At 39.6% G+C, this 25,186-nt stretch overlaps 1 protein-coding gene and 1 long non-coding RNA gene across 5 annotated transcripts in view; one reads left to right on the top strand and one right to left on the bottom strand.

The window, feature by feature from the left end:
- Window positions 1-10,156, bottom strand: part of LOC146488719 (uncharacterized) — a 159,299-nt gene extending 149,143 nt beyond the window's left edge. The window contains exons 1-3 of one of the 3 annotated variants that reach the window (XR_014865309.1): window positions 10,006-10,156; window positions 8,115-8,294; window positions 1,033-1,404 (exon numbers count right to left, since the gene is read on the bottom strand). This is a non-coding gene — a long non-coding RNA (uncharacterized LOC146488719). Of the gene's footprint in view, window positions 1-1,032; window positions 1,405-4,377; window positions 4,992-8,114; window positions 8,295-10,005 lie in introns of those variants that run through there. The other 2 variants (XR_014865307.1, XR_014865311.1) reach the window with 2 other exon arrangements.
- Window positions 65-23,727, top strand: LOC146488726 (ephrin type-B receptor 1-B-like). Of its 2 annotated transcripts, none has more exons than XM_085113061.1 (20): window positions 65-204; window positions 3,331-3,474; window positions 6,801-6,886; window positions 7,649-8,327; window positions 10,211-10,363; window positions 14,053-14,406; window positions 15,059-15,267; window positions 15,748-15,814; window positions 16,267-16,381; window positions 16,694-16,725; window positions 17,077-17,214; window positions 17,441-17,505; window positions 17,674-17,779; window positions 18,563-18,624; window positions 19,126-19,224; window positions 19,554-19,664; window positions 20,107-20,256; window positions 20,762-20,806; window positions 21,013-21,161; window positions 21,910-23,727. In XM_085113061.1, the coding sequence occupies exons 2-20, from the start codon at window positions 3,402-3,404 to the stop codon at window positions 22,148-22,150; spliced, it is 2,934 nt and encodes a 977-aa protein (XP_084969187.1). In that variant the 5' UTR covers window positions 65-204; window positions 3,331-3,401; the 3' UTR covers window positions 22,151-23,727. The 2 variants fall into 2 exon arrangements, with proteins under 2 accessions (XP_084969187.1, XP_084969192.1); XM_085113066.1 differs by having other exon boundaries at window positions 72-209.
- Window positions 23,728-25,186: the final 1,459 nt, after the last annotated feature.

Raw genomic sequence — 25,186 nt, forward strand, 5'->3', positions numbered from 1 at the left:
TTGTGAGTCATTATACCTATACTCTAGACCATTCGTGATTTGTGAACGAAGCCATTTAGTGGCTCAGCATGTACATGTAAACCGAAATAAACAGAATTCGAAACGTGACAAGGTTCTATGAACTGTTATTGGCCAGGGAGTAGCACACCGGGAGCAAAGCACATGACAAACACAGCGGCCAGTTGGATCGCATCTGATGCAAACGTGAAGTAAGTTCGTTTAGATCCTAGAATAGATCAGAGATATATTGGCTCACCAGGAACTTCTTGTGGAGCAAATGTATTTAAATAGCGAAGAGTTCTGAGGCAGTTTGACACAGATACTTTTCTCTGGATTGATCTCTATCGAGCATACTCTGCTGATCAGTAAACTGAGGAGAAGTCAACAGAAATGAACCTTACTTTTCATAAAATCGAGCACGTGTTTCCCTTGAAAGGTTATGCAGCACGCGATCGGCGAAGATCCGCAAGCGTGATTGTTTAGCATATAGCAACACCACGTAAATTTCTAGTGTATGTTTAATAAACGCAAAATTTGGCCTCGGCGATTTTATTTTAGCACAACAAAGCTATGCAGAACATTCATTTATAAGGCAAACACTGAGAGGAACACAGGGTTGGCCCCTTCCGCGCTCTGGTACAGAGGGATTTTTACTTTATTTTAGACGCCAATTATGACTTCCGGTTTTGGTGATGAACCGGATGTCAGACTTCAAAGGGGGAGATTCATCTCTATTTTAAACGGAGCAAAGTACTTGAGCTCACAATACACCATGGTCCTTGGAAGCATACCGAAAATAGACATATTTATCGCCTCAGTTCCACAAAGGAGAAAACAACAAGTGTAAAACTCGATGATGAGTAAAACCACTTGATGTATAGCATGATTTGTTATGTCTGTAATTTCAGGAATTTGAGTGGAGCTGGAAGTGTTTTTCTCTTGTTAATTTTTCACGCCCCGCCGAGGGGCGGAGGCAGGTGGGCCGCGAAACACGCACGCAACTTCCACGGCCAATGTTAAAGTTAGGTGCCAAAACTGTTGGGAAAACAATAATTTCGAGCCAAAGATTTGTCTGAGAATGATAAGTAAACTTGATTGCTTTCTAGAAGGTTTTTAATTTTCAAGAGTGATTGGGATCAGTCTGATGTGTCTCATTTCATTATTAACCCTTGTTATATTGGCTGAGACGTCCAGCGGTCGAAGGTGAAAATATCAATATTTGTTTGTGCAAAATCAGAAAATCGAACAGTGGTTTAAGAAAGTACATATGAGTAGCTTTGATTTGAATGGGTCGCACTTTGAGATTTCGTCCACCACCGATTTTGTTTTAATATTCCCAGACTTATAATTAATAGCACCACAGGGCAGTTCTTCCGCTGGCTCCTATTTGACTGACACACATGCCTGAAAACGAAGAAGAATAAAAACTATAATGGATTTCAATATTCACTGCAAAATTAGATTTCGAGATTTATTATCACTTTTTTTTTTTCGTTCACTGACAACACATACTACCTACGCGCGTGAACGAAGAGACACTTTGGTTTTCAGTTTAAAGTTTTCTCTTGTTTGCAGGAATCCTTAGGATTTACGATTCATCAAAAAAGTTAACGTTTGAAACAACACGGGAAATTTTAGACACTGAAAGCGACATGTTTAATTCAACGCGTCTAACTTGATGTCACTAAAATAGGTTTTGTATCATCCGCGCTGTCTAAAGAACAGGAATTAATTCAGCAACCCTCCGGTGAAGTAGACGAAGCAAAACGAAGGACCTGGAATTTGTCAGAGAAATGTTGACGAATATCGGATATATTATAGTGGGAATTTTTTTGGTACGGAATGTGCTTGTTATATCATTCTTTTTGCTAAATATAAAAGTCACTTGATATCACGTTGACGCAATTCTAACTTCTCAGGCACATATTTAAATTAACAAGTAACTCAAAGAAAGGAGAATTTCACTTTCGATCGTAAGTTTAGGTGCACGTGGCTCGAGCTATTTTTAGTATAATCGTGGGCTGTTTGGTCATAGTCGTTTGTAAGTCTCCAAATTAAAATCAACGAAATTTTTTCTCTTGTTTTTAATTTTCAAAAATTCTGTTGGTCTGTTGCCTCCAAAACGAATCTGACATACCTAAATGAGTTTAAAGTCTGTGGATCTTCCGTCATTTAAAAATGCCAACTTATATAGCTTTCAATATGACACGTGTGTTCCATTATTTGGTCACACTTTTAATTTATTTGACTTTGTCTCAATTTCAATGAAAACTTCGCACTTAACGTATTTGACGAACATAATTGCCCTTTACAGCGTCGGTGTCTCAAAAGAGACTTAAATTTAATTCCACAAAAAAAAGAAGCTTTATACAAACTGAGACATGCTTTTCTCATTTCGTGAGATTCTTATCTGCAGCCGAATCTCGGCTAAGATGGGAGATGTTAAACCACAGCAATTTCCTCCTAAGTCGTTTAATTTTTTCCTGCCTAGCTTGCGTCTGTGTCATAACCTCTGCCAATGTTTTTCATGCCTAACTTTTAATTTCACAGCATCATCTTAAGAATTAACGCGGATTAAAATGTATTGGCGGAAATGTAAAAGCCAAAATGCGCAACATATTTCATCCGAACACATGTTAATCTCTCTTTGTGGTTCACCCCTAATACCGCTCCCTCGCGTTGCTTCGAGGGTTATTAAATCCCAGTCGGAGGCCAATAACGTCAATAAAGTTAAAGCTTGAACATGAGATGTGATAAACGCAGGTCAAGTGAGATCAGACTTCCAAGCTTTCTTTGTAGTCAGCGTGTTAATTTATTCGTTTCGGCGCGAAAACGTGCGAACAATGAACATTTGCTTGCCGCAACAGCGTGATTAGCTTATTGAAAATTTCGTCAGGATTTTCAAAAACACCTGCCCGAGAGAGTTGGCGCTTTTGAATTATTGATAAACTCCAATTTCACCAAATGTTTACAGGGCCATAGAGATCGAAAAGAACAATTAAGGATCTAAAGCAAACAATACAGGGGCGAAAACGGAGAACCTAATTGATTTTGAAGCATAATGGCTGGCTGGATCAGATCACCGCTACAAAAAAAAAAAAACGCTCAAAGTCGGCGAGAAATTAAATGATAGAAAACAAAATAAACAGATTTTAATACCAGTTATTGCATTGAAAAGTATATCAAGAAACAGAAAATATTTTATTTTACACCCAACAAAATCTCTTCCATTGTCGAAGGTCTCAGCCAGGGCGCTTAGGATGATGAGTTTATTTTTGTGTTTGTCACGTTACGTCATTTCCGTCTAATTTACTTCCGTTTCTATTGAAGAAAGCCGCTGCATGCGTCGTAGCCACAAACAGTGCGGTTGGATGGTGCTGAGGAAATGAAGGAAATTCGCAATGGAGTGGAAAGCTTGGATTTTTGTCGTGAATTTGGCTTCGCTTCTCCTTCGTATTTCAGCAGGAGACAGAGGTATGTTCGCTTTTACTCTTCGTTTTAAATCTAATCGATTTAATCCAAATATTAAGAAGTTATAGTGGCCGCGATTCTTTAAGTGGGACATATTCACGCGCTCGACTTGTGGTTCTTGTCTCGAGGGTAACGCGGCTTGTGTTGGATTTAGCTCTTCAAGGGGTGCAGAGAATAGTCGACTGACCTTCCATGAAGATTCTTTGTTCTTTTTGTGCGTGACTTTGCCAGGCGCTAAGAAGATCTGTCATTCGGACGCTTAAGGAATATTGACTGCGATGAAACTTAATGTAATCTAAGCAGAGCGCGATGATGCGTTGTGGTTGTTCCTTCGCAATGGGAGGTATCTACTGTTTACTTCGTCCACAAAAGACACGGATAAGGCTAGACCATCAGACCCAGTTAGACAGTTAGGCAAGAACGTGATAACGGAACGGACGCATTTTCATATCACGGAGTTGGCGAGAGCTTTCGAGAAATGAAGTTTATATATTGCGTGTTTCGCAAAGTCGTGTCTCTCGATTAAAAAAAATCGTGCGCGCCGAAAGTGAAAGGTTCTGGCACCCCTCCTGTGTGATTAAAGTTTTGTGTTTTCAAGCGCAAAGACCTAATGTGAATATTTTTACGTTTGTTTGCCACGCGCGGCCGCTTATTTTTCGTAATCACACGCCCAACCGTATATTATATGGAAACCCGACACGCTGTATTTTTATACTGTCTCAACTTGAGTGGGTTTCCTCGATAGTCTTCTGTTTGCTCAGCAATTATCACCTCTAAATTTCAACTTCCGATCGATACAACATTTCAGTCTTTTATAAAGTTCCCTCAAAATTTTCCTAGGAAAAGTCCATGTTATGATTTTATTTAGCGCAAGTATCGCTGTTCTATAGAGTTTTTATTAGCGTATTAAACTACATCTTTTATTTCGTTAATGGATCTCAGCTTGACGTTCGCTTTTGCTAATGATCTCAGCCTTAAATGCTTGGAACACAATTTGAAGAGGACGGTGATATCTTTTCCATCGGACACAAATGCCACGTTTCTTTAATTTACTAATGTCACTTTTTTCGCGGTCTTTAATTTGGAACATCATGACATTGTGACAACAACTTGTCTGTTTCTTTGTCCTCAATGCTCACGGTATTTGCATACAAGCTGGAATAGTCTTGGAAATGTTTAGGTTTATAGCGATGGGCGAAAGTCGTAAACTAGACTCACAGAAGGGCACAGATTTACCAGCGATTGTTCAAAGGTTGTTTACAGAAATGAAATTTACAACTCGTGTCGTCCGATGTCAGTGATTAAATGTTGTAGATGAAGTCTTACAGCTCAACGATGGGGAGCCTGTATGTATGAATTCACCATGCGAGAGAAGTCGAATTTAGAAACAGGAATATTCTTGACACATGCAAATTCGAAACGAAAAGCAATATTAAATGCAAATTGTTCTCAGGAAGTGAAATATTCTTGGGCCTTGAGGCGTATTTCCTTTATCGACGCCGCTGCTCCTACGCTTGGCACTACGGATAAAAGTAAATACTTTTTAGTGGAGTGAAGAAATTAAATTAGCGCCCGAACAAAATTAATTAGCATCTTTGCCCAGTGATAGCGGTACAGGACAATTTGATTTAAGTGTGGTTTAAGTTTTGCTGATGTAGATGTTAAAATATTATTAACTGAAATATTTTTTCGATCAAAAAATTGCTACCCAAAACTGAAGATTCGCTACACCATACGTGTATCTGTGTTTGGAATTTTCTAACCAAAGAAAAACAACTTTTGTAATTTTTCAACCAATATATCATTATCTGTTTTTTCGTTTTTCCTGTATGTTTAAAAATTGTGCTTCTACAAGTATCCATAAAATGATATTTGACATGTATATGTTTCCATTAGACAAAAGGAGTAAATATTTAAAAGACACCTAATTGTTCTCAGAAATTCTCTCACGAACATACTGACCCTACTGTTGATGCAATTGTAGTGCTATTTTTCTTCCTTCGCAAATATATCATGAAATTTTATTTTTAATTTCATTTGGAACCTTAATTTATTTAATTTCCTTCTGGGAGATAAAAAAAAAAAAAAAACTATTGATAGGTAAAATGACAAGCGTTAATAAAATGTACATTACATTAATCATCTTGTAATGGTAAAATTCATAAAGACTTTTAGATCTCCTTATTTTATCTTCTGTATTTCCAGAAGTCTTGAAGATTAAAATAAGGCATCACATGCCAACGTTTCCAGAAGTCTTATAGATTAAAATCCACCATCACATGATATCTTTATGCCACAAAAAAAGTCCTTGCAAAGACTGGTTGATTGGTCTTGGATAATACAAGAGTGTGGAAAAAGCCAAAATGCTATTTTAATTTTATTCCTTGTAATCTTCATCATGCACAGCATGGCATATCTATCAGAGATATTCTGTCTGGCTTTGTGCTGCCAGATTGTCTACGTCTACTCTTTCAAAAGCTTTTAGTATCATCTGCCTTTAGAATAACATCTCTTTCAATAACAAAAACATTTCAAAGAGACAGATAAGGATTATGCGGAGGAAATAAGAGACAAAGGAATGTGACCCTTCAAGCCCCAGCACAGTGCAGGAAATAATATTTCTTGCTTAACAAGACATGTGCCCTTTCAAATCTTCACTTTGATCAGACTGATCTCATACACAGAGTCCCCAGGCTGTTTGGCCAGCCCCTGGTTGCCTGGAGAGACACTAGTGAATAAAAAAATGGAACTTTTTTGATTGGCTGTCTTTGAACGGCTCTACCTTTCACAGATAGTTTTTACCACAGGATTTTTACAGTGAAAAAATTCCAGAATCATGAGTCTCTCCATGCAAATAAACCCTTGTCAAGCAGTGGCCATGTTGAGTCTCAGAAGAATAAAAAGCTTTGTTTTCGTATGGCAAGCCTCACTCTGAATTTGTGTTTGGGTGAGGCCTGTCCAAAAACAAAAAGCTTTTTTCTTCTCCTGAGACTCAACATGGCCCCGCATGACAAAGGTCTAATACCACTGAGCCAGAGAATATCTGAGTACTACACATGCACATACCAGAGTGTGTAAGTTTGAATTATTTTGCAAGTTTTAGATGGTTCATTTTTATTTAATATAATGTTTTCAGTCAATCACAGCATCTGAAATTTTGGATTAAATTTTGTCCAAAATTACAAGAAGCAGTCCAAAAGTACATGCAGTAACTCTTGCAATTGAAAATGCATGTAAATGTAACCAAAATTTTGGAGCAAACAGGTGTTTAGAGATCACAGTGTATAACTGACCTCTACAATTTTTTTTTTTTTTGTTGTTACTGACAGAAATCTTATTGCAAAGACCTAAACCTGGTGTGACTGGGCACCAAAGCTGGTATTGGAGCACATGGAAAAGCGGGGAGTCTGCAGGGGTGAGTTGACAACTGGCATTAAGACATTATTACAATTACATGTATTTTTCCTTAGATTCTGTTTGGGCCAGGACAATATCATAATCATGATTATTTTTGTAGGGTGGGACAGGAGGTGGGTGGAGGAAAGGAGGTGCTAATTCAAGGATAATTTTACAGCCTGAGTTGTTTTAGTGATTGACTAAAAATAATGGTTGGTCTAAGTATAGAAGCATAGAAGTGTATCTTGAGAACCAGTCCCTGAGAAAAATAAGAGATTACTTGAATGTACAGTCTTCGTGCCAGTAATGTTACAGTAGTGCACACTGACCCATAAACAGTGCACACTGTTAAGAGGGAGGGGGGGGGGGGGGGTTCAAGAGGCAGGAGAGGAAAGGATGGGAAGTAAAAGAACATTTATCTCCAGCTGAATTTAATGTCAATCCCTGTAAATGTGAGGCATTTCTACCTGTCCATACAAAATTTGAATTAACATATGAGATCCTCATCTGTTTGTTGGTTCAAATGGAAGTTCATGGGTGTCAAATTCCTGGTCCTCTTAGGTATTATTGGACAGTTTAGTGAGTATATATAATCATTTTTCTAATAATTTATTTTTATTGTGTAAGTTGTTTATAAATTGGTATCCTAAAACAGAATTGAGCAGTGAAGCTCAATTCTGTTTGAGGAGGAAGAAGAAAGTAAACTTCTGGGATTGGAAGCAGAACAGTTCTTAGTAATAAGTACATATTGTTAACAAATGATTTTACATTACATTTATAGTGGCTGGGGAGTTCTAGCGGTGAAACCTCCTATTCTGTCTGTGACATTGGGGTAGGGGCTAATCAGCCCAGCAACTGGTTACGGAGTGATGGTATCAACCACAACAATCTTAAAAGAATTGACATAACAGTCAACTACACCATAAGAATACGGTGTGCTTCACTTGTTGAGCTTGACGCAAGAAAAAATTGCAAAGAACAGTTTGATGTGTATGGATACCAAGCTACAGAAAATTCAAATGCAAGAGATTCTGAGCCCAGAAATGGGAAATACAGTAAAATAAAAACAATCTCATTGCCTAGCAACCTCTCCAATCTATCTGCAATTTCTTGGAAAGTTGCAAGGCTGTCACTCTCTATCGAGGAAGGAACTTCAGAAGTATTCCTTGCTATTCATGACCAAGGTGCTTGCCTTGTGTTATATTCATTTCTGGTCACATACAATGTTTGTCCAGGAAAGGTCTTACCTGGAAGTCTCATTCTTTTGCCTGAAACAGTGGCTCCGACCAATGAATCTGACACTGTAGAAATTATGGGTAAATGCGTGGATAATTCTGAGTCAACATCATCGGATTTGGGAGCTGTTTGTGAAACCAGTGGAGAGTGGCTCCAAGGAGCCAGATCTAAAGGGGCATGCCTTTGTAAGCCTGGATGGGAGAATGCCATAAATAAATGTCAAGGTACAATAATGCAGTATCGTTGTGCATGCTATCCATTACACTCTAGTAGGATTTTTGTTTATCTGCCTGTGGCAATGGGGTAGTGATGCGGAGAGTTGGGGGTGGGAGTAGATTATTATTATTATTATTATTATTATTATTATTATTATTATTATTATTATTATTATTATTATTATTATTATTATTATTATTATTATTATTATTATTATTTATTTACTTTTTTTTTCAGGGAGGGGGGGGGGGGGGGGCTGCAATTATTCATGCTTAATTTTACAACAGAGAAAAGTGCAGATCTGGGAACCCACAAAGGCGAGGTTGTGAACCAGGGGTAAACAATTATTATTTGTATAGGTAATGAAATTTTTTCAGCTCCCTTGTCTCCCCATTAAATTGTGGTGACAACAGTGATTACTGTGCATCAGACTTACAAAATCATGCAATCGCAGTCATTTCCTCTGACTGTTTGTTTTGTATGCTGCTCAGCTTCACTCCATTTTTATGTGTACATGTTAATTAATACAGATTAAATGTAGATCACTATACAAAGGGTGGGTTTGACATGGGAATTTAATAATGCACAGAGGGATCTTCAAATGCCACTTTCAACATTATATTTACAGCCCTCTCCCACGCTGTTCTAACTGTTCTTAGTGGCCCCTGTCTCTGCACTTTTTCTTGTTTTCAAATAATCTTCAGTATTGCAATTTTTGCTTATTTTTCTGGTATACTGCCCCTCACAGTTGCCATTTAATCCCAGTTCAAGTTCCTTTCTCTCTCAGTTCCAACTCTGACATTTTTATTTTACATTTTCAGACCTGGTTCTAGAATCCAGTATCCATACCCGTTTCAGACCAAAATGGTTCAAACCCATATACTGTAGCTTATATAGCATTTATAGGGGAGTTGACCACCCCCCCCCCCCCTCCCCACCCTGCAACTCTTTATGCACCACGACTGAGGGCATTTAGCGGGCAGGGGCCCGTTTTTCGAAAGTCCCGGTATAAACTTACCGGGCCCGATAAGTGTCTTTGATGATAAATGTTTCTTAGCAGAAGTAAAGTTTTGTTAGCTTTGAATACTAAATTTTAAAATCTTACAATAACATGAAAACATTGGCCAAGTACCATGTCTGTAATCACTATGTCATCGGCGAAAAAAACATTTAAAAAATACTTATCGGGCCCGGTAAGTTACCGGGACTTTCGAGAAACGGGCCCCCATGCCCCAGGGCCCAGTTGCTCGAAGCATGGTTAGCCTTTACCTGGGTTAAATGCCATGTCAACCTACAGGTTTTAATACCTCTTAACCAACCATGCTTAACCATGCTTCGAGCAACTCAGCCCAGTACGTTTGTATGCCGACAATATACGAAATGGCCGCAACTCTCACTTTTGCTGCAAACGGTATTCTTAGATGCACAATTTTTATGAATAGCTATGAATGACCTTGGCTAATGCTTGATAATTAAATTTGTTAAATTGGTTAATTGGTTTTGTCAAATGAGGCAGCCTTTCACTGTAGAAAGCATGTGCAAAGACAATTAGCATGCTTGATCAGGAGACGTGTTATCTTTGATCGCTTTCCAGTTCTGTCAGAAATGTCAAAAATGGCGGACATGATTCGAATATCAAAAGATAGAGACTCAAGATAAGATCCTCGACAGATAAAACTGTCTTACCTCCTGGCTTGTAAGTCAATCCCTTGAAAATACTTGGTAAACAATGGATGTTTTACAAGCAAATGATCAAGAAATTCCTTTTGGAAAAAAAGTTCTGAATCGTGGTGCGTGTGCCGCCATTTTGGAACAACGCCTAAATTAATCCGCTGACCACTTTGCTGAGTCGAAACCAAGACTAATTTTTGCTTCATTTCTTCTTACACAGAGTGTCCACCTGGTTATTTCAAAGACAAGCTAAAGAATACGAAATGTTCGAAGTGTCCAAGAAACAGCATCCCGGAAGCAGACAGGAAATTTTGCAAATGTACCCGGAAATTTTTCCGTGCTCCGGGGGAGAAGATCACGGACAACTGTACAGGTTAGGCAATCATTAAAAGGCCATTTCCCATGATATTGCCGTTCCCTAGTCCTGGAAGTATCAACCTGCTCAGCTGGAGACAGGGACGAGGGGGAGGGGGTATGTGTTTGGAATGCTGTCGTCCGCCTTTACATTAGCACCACGTACCTCTACATAAAATAAGAATAATAATAGTAATAATAACAATAAAAATTCGAACACTCTTTCACCGAAGATCGGTAAAAATAATAGTGAATGCTGAAACAATATAATGAGAACAATTCTACGCAAAAGTTTTCTACATGGTCACACGTAATTATACGGCAGCATCATTAGACTACAAGCACTCCCTTGTTTTTCTAAGGGACAGTAAAGCAAGCAAATCACGCGTGCACGCGATAATTGTTTTCTGCGCGCGAGGAGACGCGACGCTCGGAGGGAAACGAGGCCATTTTCACGCTCGCTTGCGTAGTTTGCTCGTTTCCAAAGCGTTTTCAGTACTAGCCCAGAGAAAAATAAGGAACTCGTGGTCGACAGCACCACAAAAAATAGCATGAATATTTAAGAAGTTTAGTCGAAACGGTCGCACGCTGATTAAACGGATTAGGTTATTTTTATTTGGGTTGAGAGATAAGGGCACATTTTCAAGATTAAGGGCTGAGTGAAATGAAAGTTCCTTTTTGCTTCACCTGCAGTTAATTACACCTTCGCATCGTTCGGATAACTCGTAGCTTTATCACAAAGGTGTCGAGAAAAAAACTGGAACAAGCTAAATTCATTAACCTTCGGCGTCGACCACCCTCGTTGTATTTTTTATCACATTAGATTTTAAATGATGTCATTCTAACCTTTTACTGTCAAATTGTTTATTTTCTTCGCACGCATTTGTGTTTGTTTTAGCAGGCTTGTTGTGGTTTCCTTAATTACACTAACCGCACGTGTTTGTCATTAATCTGAATGGGTTTGTGCGGGTCTGTCTCCTGAATTATCTGAGGTTGCTGAATGCACCTATCATCAATGTAACATGAACGCAACGCTGGGAGAGAGTCGGATATATTGGAGTAATTTGATAGCAACTATCTACCCATAATAGAGACGTTTGACGGTGTTTGTGGACTTTTTAGTAAATTATCAATTAACTATCCACAAATGCCCCCACCCCCCTCCCCCGGGGCTGTTAACATGGATGTTAAAAAGAAAGACTGGCAGCGCGACGAAAACAAAACAGAGGAACTGTTATAATACAGCCGACATAAAGCTTCTCTCGAACGTTGAGAACTTTTGAGATTAGGCCAGTAAATCGGCGTTTTAATTCGCCGCCTGAGTAGGGAGAGAGTTGAGCTGAAGAAGATGAATTAATTACGTTCTTAAACGTTAACATAATAAAAAAAATAAAACAAATGTCCATTCAAGGCACACGAAATTGGCCCAGACTAGAAAGATAACTGTATGCTTTGGATTTAGATCATTTGGGTGTCTTGTGGAGCACGATATCCTCTCGGTTAAATATAATCGGAAGTGTTATTTAAGAGCTTTGGACGGTGTGTTTTGCTCTTGAACAGTCTTAGTCTTACAGTAGTACTGTGAACCGCGATTAAAACTCGGAATAAAGCCAGTAAATCGGGGTTTCATTCGCAGCCGGAGTAGGGGAAAGATGTATCCATCGCATTGAGTGTTAGGCAGTAAAAAAAAACCAGTTGCCCTTTCAAGATAAACCAAATTGGTCCAGACGAGAAAGATACTTGTATGTTTTGGATTTAGATCATTTCGGCGGCTTGCGATACCTGTATCTTATCTTGGGACAGGATATCCTCTCGGCTAAACATACACGGAAGCAGTTTGTAATAACTTTGGAAAGCGTGTTTTTCTAAGTCTCATCTTGAATGGTCTTACAGTGCAACTGAGTTAGTACCGTTAACTGAAGTGTTATTTAAGAGCTTTGGACAGTGTGTTTTTCTTTTGAATGGTCTTACAATACTTGCAAGTACTGTGAACCGCGATTAAAGCTCAGAATAACGCCAGCAAATCGGCGTTTCATTCGCCGCCGGAGTAGGTGAAATTGTAATCCAAGAAGATGTATTCACTGCGCTAAGTGTTTGGCAGTAAAAAACAGTTGTCCTTTCAAGCTTTCAAGGTACACCAAATTGGTCCAGACGAGAAAGATACTTGTATGTTTTGGATTTAGATCTTTTCGGCGGCTTGCGATACCTGTATCTTATCTTGGGACAGGATATCCTCTCGGCTAAACATACTCGGAAGCAGTTTTTAATAACTTTGGGAAGCGTGTTTTTCTTTGTGAAAGTCTCATCTTGAATGGTCTTATAGTGTAAGTTAGTACCGTGAACTGGTTGGGCTTAACATTAAAACTTGGAATTAAACTTGATTCGTCGCCGGAGCAGGGGATAGAAGGTGAACTGCCTCTTAAAATACTTGAGGTCGTCTGCCATCGAAGAAGTACATTCATTGCGTTGACGTTTGGTCGTAAAAATTTAATCTCAATATACACCAAACTGGTTGACACGAGAAAGATAACTGTATCTCAATCTTTTCGGTGTCTTTTGATGCCTGGTATTTTACCTTGGGGCAGGATGCCTTATTGATAAATACGCACGTGCGGTTAGAATCGAAAAAAATTCCATAATCTTTTCCGCAGTAACTGTCAAATGTGCATTTTGCTTTGCGAAAACCTCATCGATGAGTTATAATCTTACAGTACAGCTGTTATGGACTTATAAGGCTAAACTTAGTAAAAAAAAAAAAGTCTGTTTCCTTGAGCTTTTAATACTTAATCACTATTCAGTTTGCGACCAGACCATTTTAAGCTGACCGCTATCAGAAGGAAACAGCTTTGAATGAATTTGCTGATATTCCTTCCTAAGTATTGAACAACAAATGATCCTTTCCTTTCCGGATTTAGAAACCCGGGATCGTCAGTTTTCGATTAAGTTCAAGGGCCTTTTGTTTGCATGGTAAAAATCACACAGAAAGTGCCTATGTTGCTGCGAAGCACTCTGTATCAGGTAGATTGTGTTGCAAGTTAAGTTATAATTGTAGTTTTTTTCCGAGGTCGGGTCCATTTGAAACATGTGTAATCTGCAATTAAAAGGGGTTGAATTCATTTATTCGTTTTTATTAAACGATTAGACCACGTTCACACCAATCAGGGTCAATTTGATACACGCATCGACTGGCTGTCAGTTTGTGCGTAGACAGCGAAATTCAAAACGGAGCTGAGCCAAGCATACTTGACTGCAAAGGCAAAATCCAGTGGACTAGAAACAAGGGAAAATCCCTTCTCCAATTATAGCGTTTTATATCCTTTTCAGTTTCTGTGTAGGGAAACTCCTAACGGCTTTCTTCAGTCATAGACCATGTGCTTTACAGTTATTCTTGAGCCACAGTAACTCCTGTCTTGTTCGTCTGCGAACTTTAAAATGTAGGAGCTATTCCAATACGATCTCGTGAACGACTTTGAAGGGAGAGAAAAAGGATCAAAGGATCTGATTAGCCTCAAACATTTAGTGATAAATTTTTCTCATCTCTTGGCTTATCATGTCTGATGAGACAGACTCTTTGCCCATGCATCCTCTATACCCACATTTTGTCTTATCAGAAGCCCAGTATTATCACAATTTTAGGCCTTAATTGTATTGCCTCGAAAATGCTCTACAAACACCGCTTCTAATTCCCATTTCGGCTTTTTTCACCAGGTCTTCCTTCTGCACCAAGACATCTACGAAACGTGACCATAAACCAAACAACAGTGAGTCTATCCTGGTCGCACCCTCATCACCTTGGAGGTCGAACTGACCTGTATTACGACATCGAATGCAAGATGGTGTGCCGGAAGGAACAGAGAAGCTGCAGCCAACACTGTGGCTCGCAAGTGCTCTTCCTTCCTCGAAAAACAAATTTGTCACACACCAAGGTGACCGTTACGAACCTGTTCCCACGAACAGCGTACAGGTTCTGGGTTTTCGCGAGGAATGGCGTCAGTGCTGTAGCTAAGAAGGAAGGCTTCCCCTCCAAGTTTGCACATGTCGAAGTTAGGACGTTTGAATCAGGTATAATTAGACGGCGAAACCTTGAAGTCTTTGACCGTCACCCGTCGCGCGGCGTTTTTTTTTTTTTTTTTTGTTCCTGAGCCATACACACGAGGAGTTTGTTTTTTACTTTCCTATTTTATTTCTTTTTGTTTTATTAGCTCAAACGTTTGAACGCCCAAGGGTCGGGTAATCCTCAGCCGCGCAGATATGACGCTTTCCCGGGTTTTATTTTGTTAGTTTCAAAGGAGCCATATAGACCTTTCAGAAATCCTTCTTGCTGCTTCAACTTCAATCTTCATAGGACTACTGACTTTTAACCTTCGCCATTGGGAGTGAGGGGGGAGGGGGGGAGGAGGAGGGACTGAGGGGCTGGACCCTCCCAAGTTTGTTTGGGGTGGTGCACGTGGTAGTGGAGCCATTGACAGAACATATTTCTCCTTAGGATGTTGGATTTGACTACGCTTGCTTGGTGAAGTTTTCACTAAGCGGGTCTCCTGGCAGCAGAGCGAAACTGATCCACAGCACCAACTGAGTTTTCTCGCTGGCCATCTTGAAAATAACTTTGTTTATTCTCTTCATTGCTCCCCCTTTTCTCGTCGTCTAATTTTCGTCTTTTTCCAGTGGTAGTATTTTACTTTAAACTTACAGCCTCTGTTTGTTTCGTTCCCAGTCCCTGGACAGCCCATTGTGACTATAACAAGGATTGATAGCACTTCTGTCCGTGTGTCCTGGACCCTAAAGAACGGACAGGAAGGTGTTCAGTTTTTCCTGGTTGAATACTACAAGAAAGAAGATGGATCTGATAAACACACCAAGAACACAACTGAAACTGAGATCACAATACACGGACTTGATCCTGACGCCGAGTATGAATTTGTGGTGAGTATATCCTTTCTACCTTTCCTTTTTTTCAGTTCTATTTCCTTCCTTTTTCTTGAATGTTGTTGTAAACAAAAGACTAGTATCTTGTCCGCCATTCTTGGATCAAGTTGGAATAGTTCATTATACGTCCGCTATCCCTTGCAGCACACGCTGGCTAATAACGTAAACTATTCTAATATAACAGCAAGTTAACGCACCTAGTGGACTTATGTATTGCGCGCTAGTCAATTGACACCTTGATTTGAGTTATTGATTTTGACATAGATATTTACTACAATGTAAGAACAAGGGGAGGCTCATCTTAGTGCCTCAGGCTTTGCAGACAGATTTAAATTCTTTCCTCTTCAAGGATCAGGGAAAACTTCAAACTCCAGCTGTCAAATTAAACCCAAAAAGGTTATCGTCATTTGAAAGGACAAACCTAAAGCCTTGACTGTGTATTAATTCATATCTCTTTACGCTCCAAATCTTTCTCAGGTTGTTGCTAAGAACCGGATGGGGTTTGGACCAAAGAGCGAACAAGCCAAAACTCAAGAGAGAATCGGTAAATCCGTCTATACCAATCACGTTTTTTTTTTTTTTTTTTTATCTGGTTAATGTCATCCTTTTTCAGTCTTTCCTGTCTCGGAGCGCTAAGTTCGTGAGCGGGCTGACTTGGTTGGGAACAAGTTGGACTGATCACGTTAACATGCAAATTTTCGTTTTTCAGTTATGACCATTATGTTTGACTGTGCGTTAAGACCTTGATATAGGGTTTTACGAATAAGGGATAATCGAGAAAAAAAATAGTGACAGTTGGGGAAAACTAACAAAAAATGGACAATGAGCTTTGTTTTCGGGATATCAAGATCTCTTACTTGCCAAAGCGACAACAACCTTATAGGCTACTTTAGGGTAAAGGGATAACAAAAACGGTCTCTTGAGGTGCTTATTCGTTTGTCGATATTGATTTGACTTTTCTCGAGTACTGAACTTTTTTGCTTGGTTTTGTTGCAGGCGATAAATTCGGCGACAACAAGAAGTTGTGGCTTCTGATAGCTGCAGCAGCCGGAGCCACCATTTTCGTTCTTATCATCGTTGTTGTTGTCATGATTGTTGTCAAAAAACGGAGGTAGGTCATTAAGGTGTTGACCAGTGGTCATTTTTTACAAAGGAAGTATATGAGCCGTGGTTGATTGGTTGGTCGATTGAACTACTGACTGACTGACTGACTGACTGACTGACTGACTGACTGACTGACTGACTGACTGACTGACTGACCCACTCACTGACTGACTGACTGACCCACTCACTGACTGACTGACTGATTGGTTGGTTCGCTTGGTTTGCTTGGTCGGTCGTTGAACTGGAATTTAAGTCTGTTCTTTTTTGCTTGGTTGTTTGTTTTCCGTATTCATTTGTTTTCTCGACTACTTTCTTGCAGGAAATTCCGTAAGAGAGCAAACACATTCGAAGGTTAGTGGTGGCATATTTAGTATTCATGCACCAAAATTTGGCTCAAATGCCATTAACGATGAAAAATCTCTCTCGTTTTTTGTGTCGATAATTAAGTCCGCTACGTACTTGTAGAATAAAGAGTTTATCGTGCATAGCGGCCACAAAGTGTGTGGGAAGTAGACAGATCGAGGTGGGTTGTAGCGCGAATCGCAAGCCACAAGGGAAAGAAAGGGGTTCTTCATGCCAGGAGCCTCGAGCTTCGCGCGTGAATTCCTCACTCTCGACTTTCCTTTCTCGGACAGTTCCTGATGCTGGAGAATTTGAGTGCCTTTGAGCGTTCTAATTGTTGTTTGATTTGTCGTTTTGCAGCAACGGAACTGTTTTCTAATCACGGTCTCTCGCAGTACGTGGATCCCAGTAACTATGGCGACCCGATGGAAGCTGTGAAAACGTTTGCAGCAGAGATTGACAGGAATCAAATCAAATTAGAGCGAACGGTCGGTGGAGGTGTGTACAGGAAAATTCGTGACCGTTTGTTCCTTGAATTCTCTTTATCGATATACAAGTTCTCTCTAGAGACATCCATGTGTTCCTTTTGGTAGTAATTTGGAGATTTACTTTCTTGGTGATCACTGTTTACAAGCCCAGGATTTCTTAGTACAGAAAAAAATCAGTTGACTAAGGAATTTTGGGGAGTGACAGAGCTGAGATCCTTTAATTTCTATAACTATAGGTGAGTTTGCTGAAGTTTTCAAGGGATTCTATGACGACTCCATTGTTGCAGTGAAGATTCTAAAGGTTTGTCTTTGACGATTAAGTTTTTGCTTTTCTTTTTGTACGTTTGTATATTCCTTTTGTTGTTGTTGTTGTTGTTGTTGTTGTTGTTTTTTTCAGCGCTGTCACCTTTTACTGGCAAATAAAAAGTTGTAAATTAATCGTTTTCTTTCTTTGTTTTCGTATCAACAGCAAGGATCCAGCGAAAAGACAAGGGACGACTTTATTTCAGAAGCGTCCATCATGGGACAGTTTAAGCATCCCAACGTTATACAGTTGATAGGCGTTGTGACAGTCAGTAAGTGTACATGTTCCTGTAGGAGAAGGGTGAGGGATATGGTGGGGTGGGGTGTGGTACCCTTGCACTAGTGGTAGATGTTACCCTAGCGCTGTCAGGTTTTTTGTTATTTTTCGTTGTCGTGTTTACAAGGCAGCTACGGTTACCCCAACAGACGGAACAAGTTTTTCTCCCCTCTGTTTTGTCTGTATTGTTTTACGTTCTTGAATTTTGGTTGGTAGCGGCCGCCCATACCTCTTTTAACAGCTCAGGGAGGGATACTGGTTCGTTTAACTGGGATTATGTTTCGCCGGTTCTTTATGAAAAGTCACACTTAATACCTTTTAAAATGGATGTAATTATCTCGTCTTAAGATACTTTACTAAATCGAAGATAGATTTTCTTCTAGTACCGAAATACATTTCTTTTCAATAGCACAAGCATATATTAACGTGTCATTTCTGAAAGTGGGGGTTGACGTAACTTATGCTAGGCGACATAATGGCAAAGACTGAAATTCGCCCGGCAAAGCGAATGGCTGCTTAGAGGAATCGGGGGAAAATTAGCATCTCGGCAATTAAGGCTCCTTATCGCGACTTGAAATTCGCGTTCATTGCATGGGTCACTTATTTCGAATAATCATACTAGAGAGGCAATTCGACTGAAAATACATGTGCTGTGCCAGCCTTGGTTGGTCTTGGTTTCATCAACTGGAAAATATCAGCTTGTACTTAGAGATGTTATCAAAATGTGGTGACTGATAAATGGGAACGACTCCAACGGATTTTTATGTTACGAATTTAGGTCGACCTATGATGATCGTAACAGAGTTCATGGAAGGAGGATCTCTCGATAAGTTCTTAAAGGTATTTTGCATAACAAAGCATTGTATCGTTATCTATTATTAAAAAAAAAAACTGGATCATTCTATACTGCAATTTGAGGGATTTGATTGGCTTAGCGGCCATGGTATATGCTATTAAATTGTCTTCTGTGTTCTTGCAAAGCGAAATTAGGAAGATCTAGCAACATTTCTTGATTGTCTTTAATAAAACAATTATTCCACTCACGCTTATTGGCAATGGGATGATTATAGCCAACTTGACGTCACTCGTCCCGTTGGCTATCTGTCATCTCATATCCAACGAGCACCCGTGGAATAATTGTTGAATATTAGTGGTCAGTGACAACTTGAGCAGCGTGCGGGTATGAGTCCTTTGAGATAAGTTTCTTTGCTATAGTTTCCATCACTTTCCATTTAATGGCCAGTTCTTCCTGATCCGCGAGAGAATATCTCAACATACCACGGCGTTCTAGCCCTTGAATCTCAGTCAAATTTTAAATTAACGGTTATCCTCTATTTTAAGGAGCACACAGGCAAACTGACGAGTCTTCAGCTTGTTGGCATGATCCGAGGCGTGACATCTGGAATGGTTTATCTTTCAGCCATTAATTTCATACATAGGGTAGGTACTCGTAAGTGTACAAGTAGAATGTTTATAGTCCCTATTTTAACGTAGGATGGTCGACATCGTACCCTTCGATTTTGTTTTGTATGCTAGGGGCATCCTTGGAAGAGTGGCAAAACTACCGACGCTACGGCACTCTACGAGGCCCCCTTGGTTGGGCCCTCAGAAACCAGTCTGTAGAATAAATCCTGCTGCTCCTTGCCCGTCATGTGTTATCGCCACGTCACCTTTGGTTGCAAGAGAACCATTGACTTTGGTTTATATCGTTTTTTCGTCCACCAGAAGTCAGGAGTCGTATTAATTGGTCTGTTTTCCTGTATTCTTAGGATCTTGCCGCTCGCAATGTTTTGGTGGGCGAGAACATGATCTGCAAAGTTTCGGACTTTGGACTTTCAAGAGAGTTGGAGGATAACCCAGATTCTGAATATCAGACGCAGGTATGTTGAAAAGAATCACAACAACTTAGTCGGTAAAAATCATATCTTCAGGTTGGCTTTTAAGGACACAGATTAAGTATATTTTGTTGTTGTTTTTATTGTAACAAAGGACAGCTGATAAATTGGGACGAATTTATCTGGTCAATTACGAAATGGTCGAATTGTCGCTTTTGCCATGCTGTTTAACGATAGTTTCAAAAACTTCTAAAAAAGCGAAGCACATAACTAGGTTACAACTTTTCTTGCGTAACTCAGTTCATCCCAGGTTTTAAGTCGGGAGAATTAGTAAATAATGAGATAAACCAACAGTACTGGTTTCTTATTTAAAAAAGACAAACACAAAGTTGGCTTTTGCCATCGTTCTTTTCAGTGGCTGAGAGACTGTTTAATGAGGTTAGGTGATTAATGTTTAGAGTGAGTTACTGACTTCGTCTCTCTCTAGGGTGGGAAGATTCCAATTCGATGGACGGCTCCAGAAGCAATACGATACCGAAAATTCAGTTCAGCTAGTGACGTATGGAGCTTTGGCATTTTGGTGTGGGAGACCATGGCATTTGGCGAGAGGCCGTACTGGGATTGGAGTAACTTTGAGGTAAAACATAAAATAGGTATCCTCTTTTCTATCAGTGTGGCCTCATTATAACTAAAATAGAAAGGAATGGTACCTCAGAGATTGAAAGAAAAGACTCGTCTTAGCGGGGTAGTGGATTCAGTACATTGGGGAGAAAGGGACGTCAAAGATCGACCGTAATAATTTAACAATGGGAACTATGAGTTGAGTTTCGGGCTGCTCAGGTACAAATGCCCCCCAAGGGGGAGGGGGTGGGGCTTGAGAGGTGGGGGGGAACCCCCGTACATAAGTTACACAGGTTCATGTTATACAGGTATCGTCGTGTATAGCTATACAGGTATCGTTTTTGGAAATTGCAAGGTTTGAAAATGGGTAGTAAAAGTCACATCTGTTGGTCTCGAAAAGGGTAAGAATTTCGAGATGGGAACCACACAACCCCACGAACCAGCCAGCTACCTTGATATCATTCAATTATTGGGCCGTTTTAGTTTTCATCGCTGATTTGGATGACATCTTTGTTTAACAGGTAATGGACAGAGTGGAGGCAGGCTACAGGTTACCGGCTCCCGTGGTATGTTTCAGTTGTTTGTTAAATGACTGACTGACTGACTGACTGACTGACTGACTGACTGAAAGACTGACTGACTGACTGACTGACTGACTGACTGACTGATTGGTCGTTGCCTTTACGTTTACTGTTGTAGTAAACTACAACCAACATTTAATGGTTAATGTCGAATGGTTAACAATTTTTGCACTTTGTTTTGTATCGGTTAGAAATGCCCCAAAATTGTCCACGGTGTTATGATGGACTGTTGGAATCAAGACAGAACGCAAAGACCGAGATTCGATGGAATTTTAAGGCGACTAGATGACCTTATTCGCACACCAGAATTGTTAAACGACGATCTAGTTTGCTATACAAGGTAATGACCTCCATTACAACAAATTTGTGTTTCCATGTCTATTAAGGGAGGAGATCTCATACTTGTCACCAAATTCAATGTAATTGGAATCTTGTATCGTCTGTATCACGAGCGTGGTTGTTAGCGCATCGGCATTCAAGGCCTCTGATTCAACACCGCTCAATGCCGGTGTGTTGGGCTCCTTAGACAACAAAGCTTACTCCACACTATCTCGTTTTACCCAATGCCCAGTTGTTGGAAATCCGATTAACGCTAATCCACGATTGAACTGAGGGTTTTGTCTTGCTCGTTGAAAATGTTTTTGAAAGCTAATTTAAGCTTAGGGTGATCAAATTCAAAGTAAAGGGCATTAATTAATCTTTAAGAAAAATTTTCAAGTTCACACGAATCCTAGGTTAGCTAGCTTAATCGTGCTATGAACAACTCAGTGGGCCCAGGTGTAATAGTGTGTAGCAGCGAACCGAAAAAATCTAACACGGCAAACTGCTACGGGTAAGCCTGCGATAGGTTTGGCATCCCTTCCTGGCCAACCCCTTTCCCGGGGAAGCGGTAATTGTCCTTAAATATTCCTCCATGCTGCAGACCGGATTAAGCTCCGTCCGCGTGGCGCACCTGTTGCTCATGCGCAACTCTTCTTTCTAGTAATCTCATTTTTGTGTCAACGCGAAGCTCCGTGTAGCTTAAGCAGAAAAATACCTAATTGTCAATCACGATGCAACCTGCTTAAGTAAAATCTGATCTCTTTCAGTGCCGTGTCAGCGGACTTCACCAAGTTAAACACAATCAGCGAGTGGTTGAGCAGCATCCACATGGGGCAGTATACCGCTAACTTCAATACTGCAGGCTACAAAGATTTGACTCATGTAACTTGTCTCAAAGACAATGATCTCAAAGACATTGGAGTTACCTTGATCGGTCACAGGAATAAAATCTACAAGAGTATACGGTCCATGAGAAAACACTTTGATACCATGCCTGAAACGGTTTAAGCGGTCAAAAGGGAGAGGAGTTAATTGCCAAAGATTGCTGAATACTCCCGAAGCTTACCGAGTAGGTTTACCTGCTATCGCTACACTCCCACAAGAATCTCAGCAGATTCCAAAGATGGACAAGTTCATTTGAAGCAGTTGTGCCTTTTTGTTTGTTGTTGTTTTTGTTGTTGTTTAGAAGGTCAGTCTGCTTCAGGATGGTTAAAACGATGAAGAACCAGGTTTTAAATAAAGGAAGATGGTGAAACTAGGTTTTAGTACATGTAATTTGTGTGGTATATTCTACTTTGGCAAGTGGAATTCGAGTACCGGTATTTCTGAGTATCACGTTGGCCCTCGCTAAGTCATGGATGGAATCAGCGGAGGACTTAAAAATGCGAATACGTTCTTTCCACAGTAATCTATTATTCCTGTTTGAAATTGGAGTTCAAATACTCACGAAACTAAAAAGTTTCGCAAAAGTTGCCAAGTGTGGCCAGGAGGTGCGTTCAAAATGTTCAAAGCTTTCAAAGGCTTTTTGCGAGTTGCCATTTAAAAAGTAGTCTCTTTCAATTGCCGGCGGCCGACAGTATTTAGAGAAAACTAGTTTAATTTATTTCGTACAATGCTAAGGCTTTTGATAAGTCTTTCCTAATCAGTACAAACTTGCTCTGTTAAAAAATTAATAACCATTTTAAATACTAAAGGAACGGAAATGTATTCTGGACTTTTGTAAAACGACCGTCGTGTCTTCTTTCTTAACAAGCTTTGCTTGACTAAATGAACATGGAATCGACTTAATTTGGTCTTTAGACAAATTCCTCAGGGGTGAAACCTAGAAACCCTACGAGTTTTCCTTACTTTGAGAAAGTTTTCTTCTAGCAAGGGAGGAATTACAATTGCTAAAAAGGACATTAACTTTCAGATACTGAATTTTAAGTCTTGCGATATGTAAGGTTTGTTCCCTGGGAATTATGTCCTTCGATAATCCTGATAATTTCAGAACATTTGGTTCAAGCCAAGGAGCAATATCCTGCTTGAAATGTTTGGGATTTGGTCGTTTTGCAAGACCACCTTGAGTACACATTCATTTCTGAGGGAGGGAGGGGAGGGAAATCCTTTGTTTAGCTTATCGTTTCGTGCGGTAATTAGTCAGATTAATAGGTTCCAGTTTTCTAAAAAGTTGCTTTAAAGTATAAGAAATTATTTTTGTTTAAATTGATAGCTTGTGTTGTTTTGTGTGCGCATGCTCACAATAACTGTATTTTCAAATAAACTAATTTTGCCGGAGTTAGGCTTTTAGAAAATGTTTTTGAACTTGAAATGGAAATGTTTTTAAAATATATATTAGTCTGTATATTTATGGTAACAGCATTGCATGTAGTAAGTTGTGTGTTGCAAAAGAATGTTGTTTAACATTATTGTTGTCTTAAATATATTTATACTTGTAAGATAAATGAGAATTTGTGTTTGTGGCACCTCCACTGGATAAACAGCCTGTATTATTCGGTTCTGCGAGCGAACTTTTTAAAGTATATTTGTAAATTATCTAACTGAAAGATTTTCATAGAAATAAATACTGTTGTTTACGAAACCTACCTTCCCGGAGTAATTCTTTGACTGTTTTCTGCTTACCAGTCTGTCTGTGTGTCTGTCTGTCTGTCTGTCTGTCTGTCTGTCTGTCTGTCTGTCTGTCTGTCTTACTGATCAGTGACTAGAAGATGGTCAGACATACAGCCGACGGACTGACTGAATGAACAAGGTGAATGAATGAACCAATAGAGTAACAAACAGTAGGGAAACTAACGATCAAACGCATGCTAGACACGTTTATTTGTGTGCGCCAGTTTCATTGATTGATTGATTGATTGATTGATTGATTGATTGATTGATTCGTTCATTTGTTGATCGGTGGACTGGTTGATTGACTGGATGGTTGATTAACGAACATAATCGATAATCTCGTGTCATGCGCGCAAAGGAAGCTCTGCCGCGAAAACAATCGGGGTAAAATAATTTCCGCGTCCCTCTATGTAAAAGAAACGCTGCTATCAAAAACCAGACAGACACATTCAGTCGGTAAACGTATTTTAACGATTCTTTTTAGAAATACACAATACTATTACGACAGAAAAATATTCAGACAAGTCACTTATTTGCACCTGTCTCGTGCCGAAAAAAAAGGTTTGATTCAAATTAAATATGAAAACATAAATCAGTAAGAGGCAAAGATTAGCAATGATTTCACAACAAAAAGTTTAGCGGATCAAATTTCTTGATTGTACTTTTTCTAAGTACTTTTTCTTCCTTTAACTGAGAGTCCCTGCAAAGAGTTTTTTTATTCAGTCTGGGTTTCGGCTGGTTACCGCGGCTCTTACCACATGTACACCAGACTGGCTCGGCCAAGATAGCAAGTGGAATTACAACTGCGAAAAGCTAAATTTATTTCAAGCTATATTCAGTCTGCGATGAATTACGTGGTTACCTTTGCAAATATTGGTAACAAACATGACTACAGCAAAGTGTTGGACACAATTCCTAGTTTGTTTTTAGCTATTAAAGGTTTCATCGTCATTCGTTAGAAACTGACAAAATCCAAACCACCATGTAACATAGCCATTTTCCGTAAAAGACTGGTACACGAAAAATTTACACGAAAAAAAAAATATTGAAATTACTCAGTTGAACAGCAGCATTTAGCATGAATATAGTATATTTTTAAGTACTATTACCAACAAGCAGTTTACAGTGTTAATAGCATATGCCTAGACAAGCGTTCTCAGATAATCTTGTTCTGGAATACAATCACTCAAAGACACCCAATACGTCACTCCTCATATTATCCAGAAAACCTCCCTCAACGGGCAGGTCAGTTTGTTCTACAAGTGCTTCCTCAGACTGTCAGCTAGTCATTTGCCCATTCTGGATAGTCGAGCGGGAGAGTTAAGGCGGAACGAAGTGAGATCACTGAGACCGTAAAACAAGAAAAAAGAGAATCTCTTCCTCGCTTGAATGACAGTTCGACCGCTCGCTTATTAGATAGGGAAAGCTAGCAGT

Source organism: Pavona decussata, unplaced genomic scaffold, assembly GCF_977016875.1.
Source record: "Pavona decussata unplaced genomic scaffold, jaPavDecu1.1 SCAFFOLD_8, whole genome shotgun sequence".
Classification (NCBI taxonomy): Eukaryota; Metazoa; Cnidaria; class Anthozoa; order Scleractinia; family Agariciidae; genus Pavona; species Pavona decussata.

Excerpts from the sequence above, each read along its gene's own strand:
- LOC146488726 (XM_085113061.1), top strand. The coding sequence starts at position 3,402 with ATGGAGTGGAAAGCTTGGATTTTTGTCGTGAATTTGGCTTCGCTTCTC. Across the intron at positions 15,815-16,266 it reads CAAAACTCAAGAGAGAATCG|GCGATAAATTCGGCGACAAC; the intron begins GTAAATCCGTCT and ends GTTTTGTTGCAG. Across the intron at positions 16,382-16,693 it reads ATTGTTGTCAAAAAACGGAG|GAAATTCCGTAAGAGAGCAA; the intron begins GTAGGTCATTAA and ends ACTTTCTTGCAG.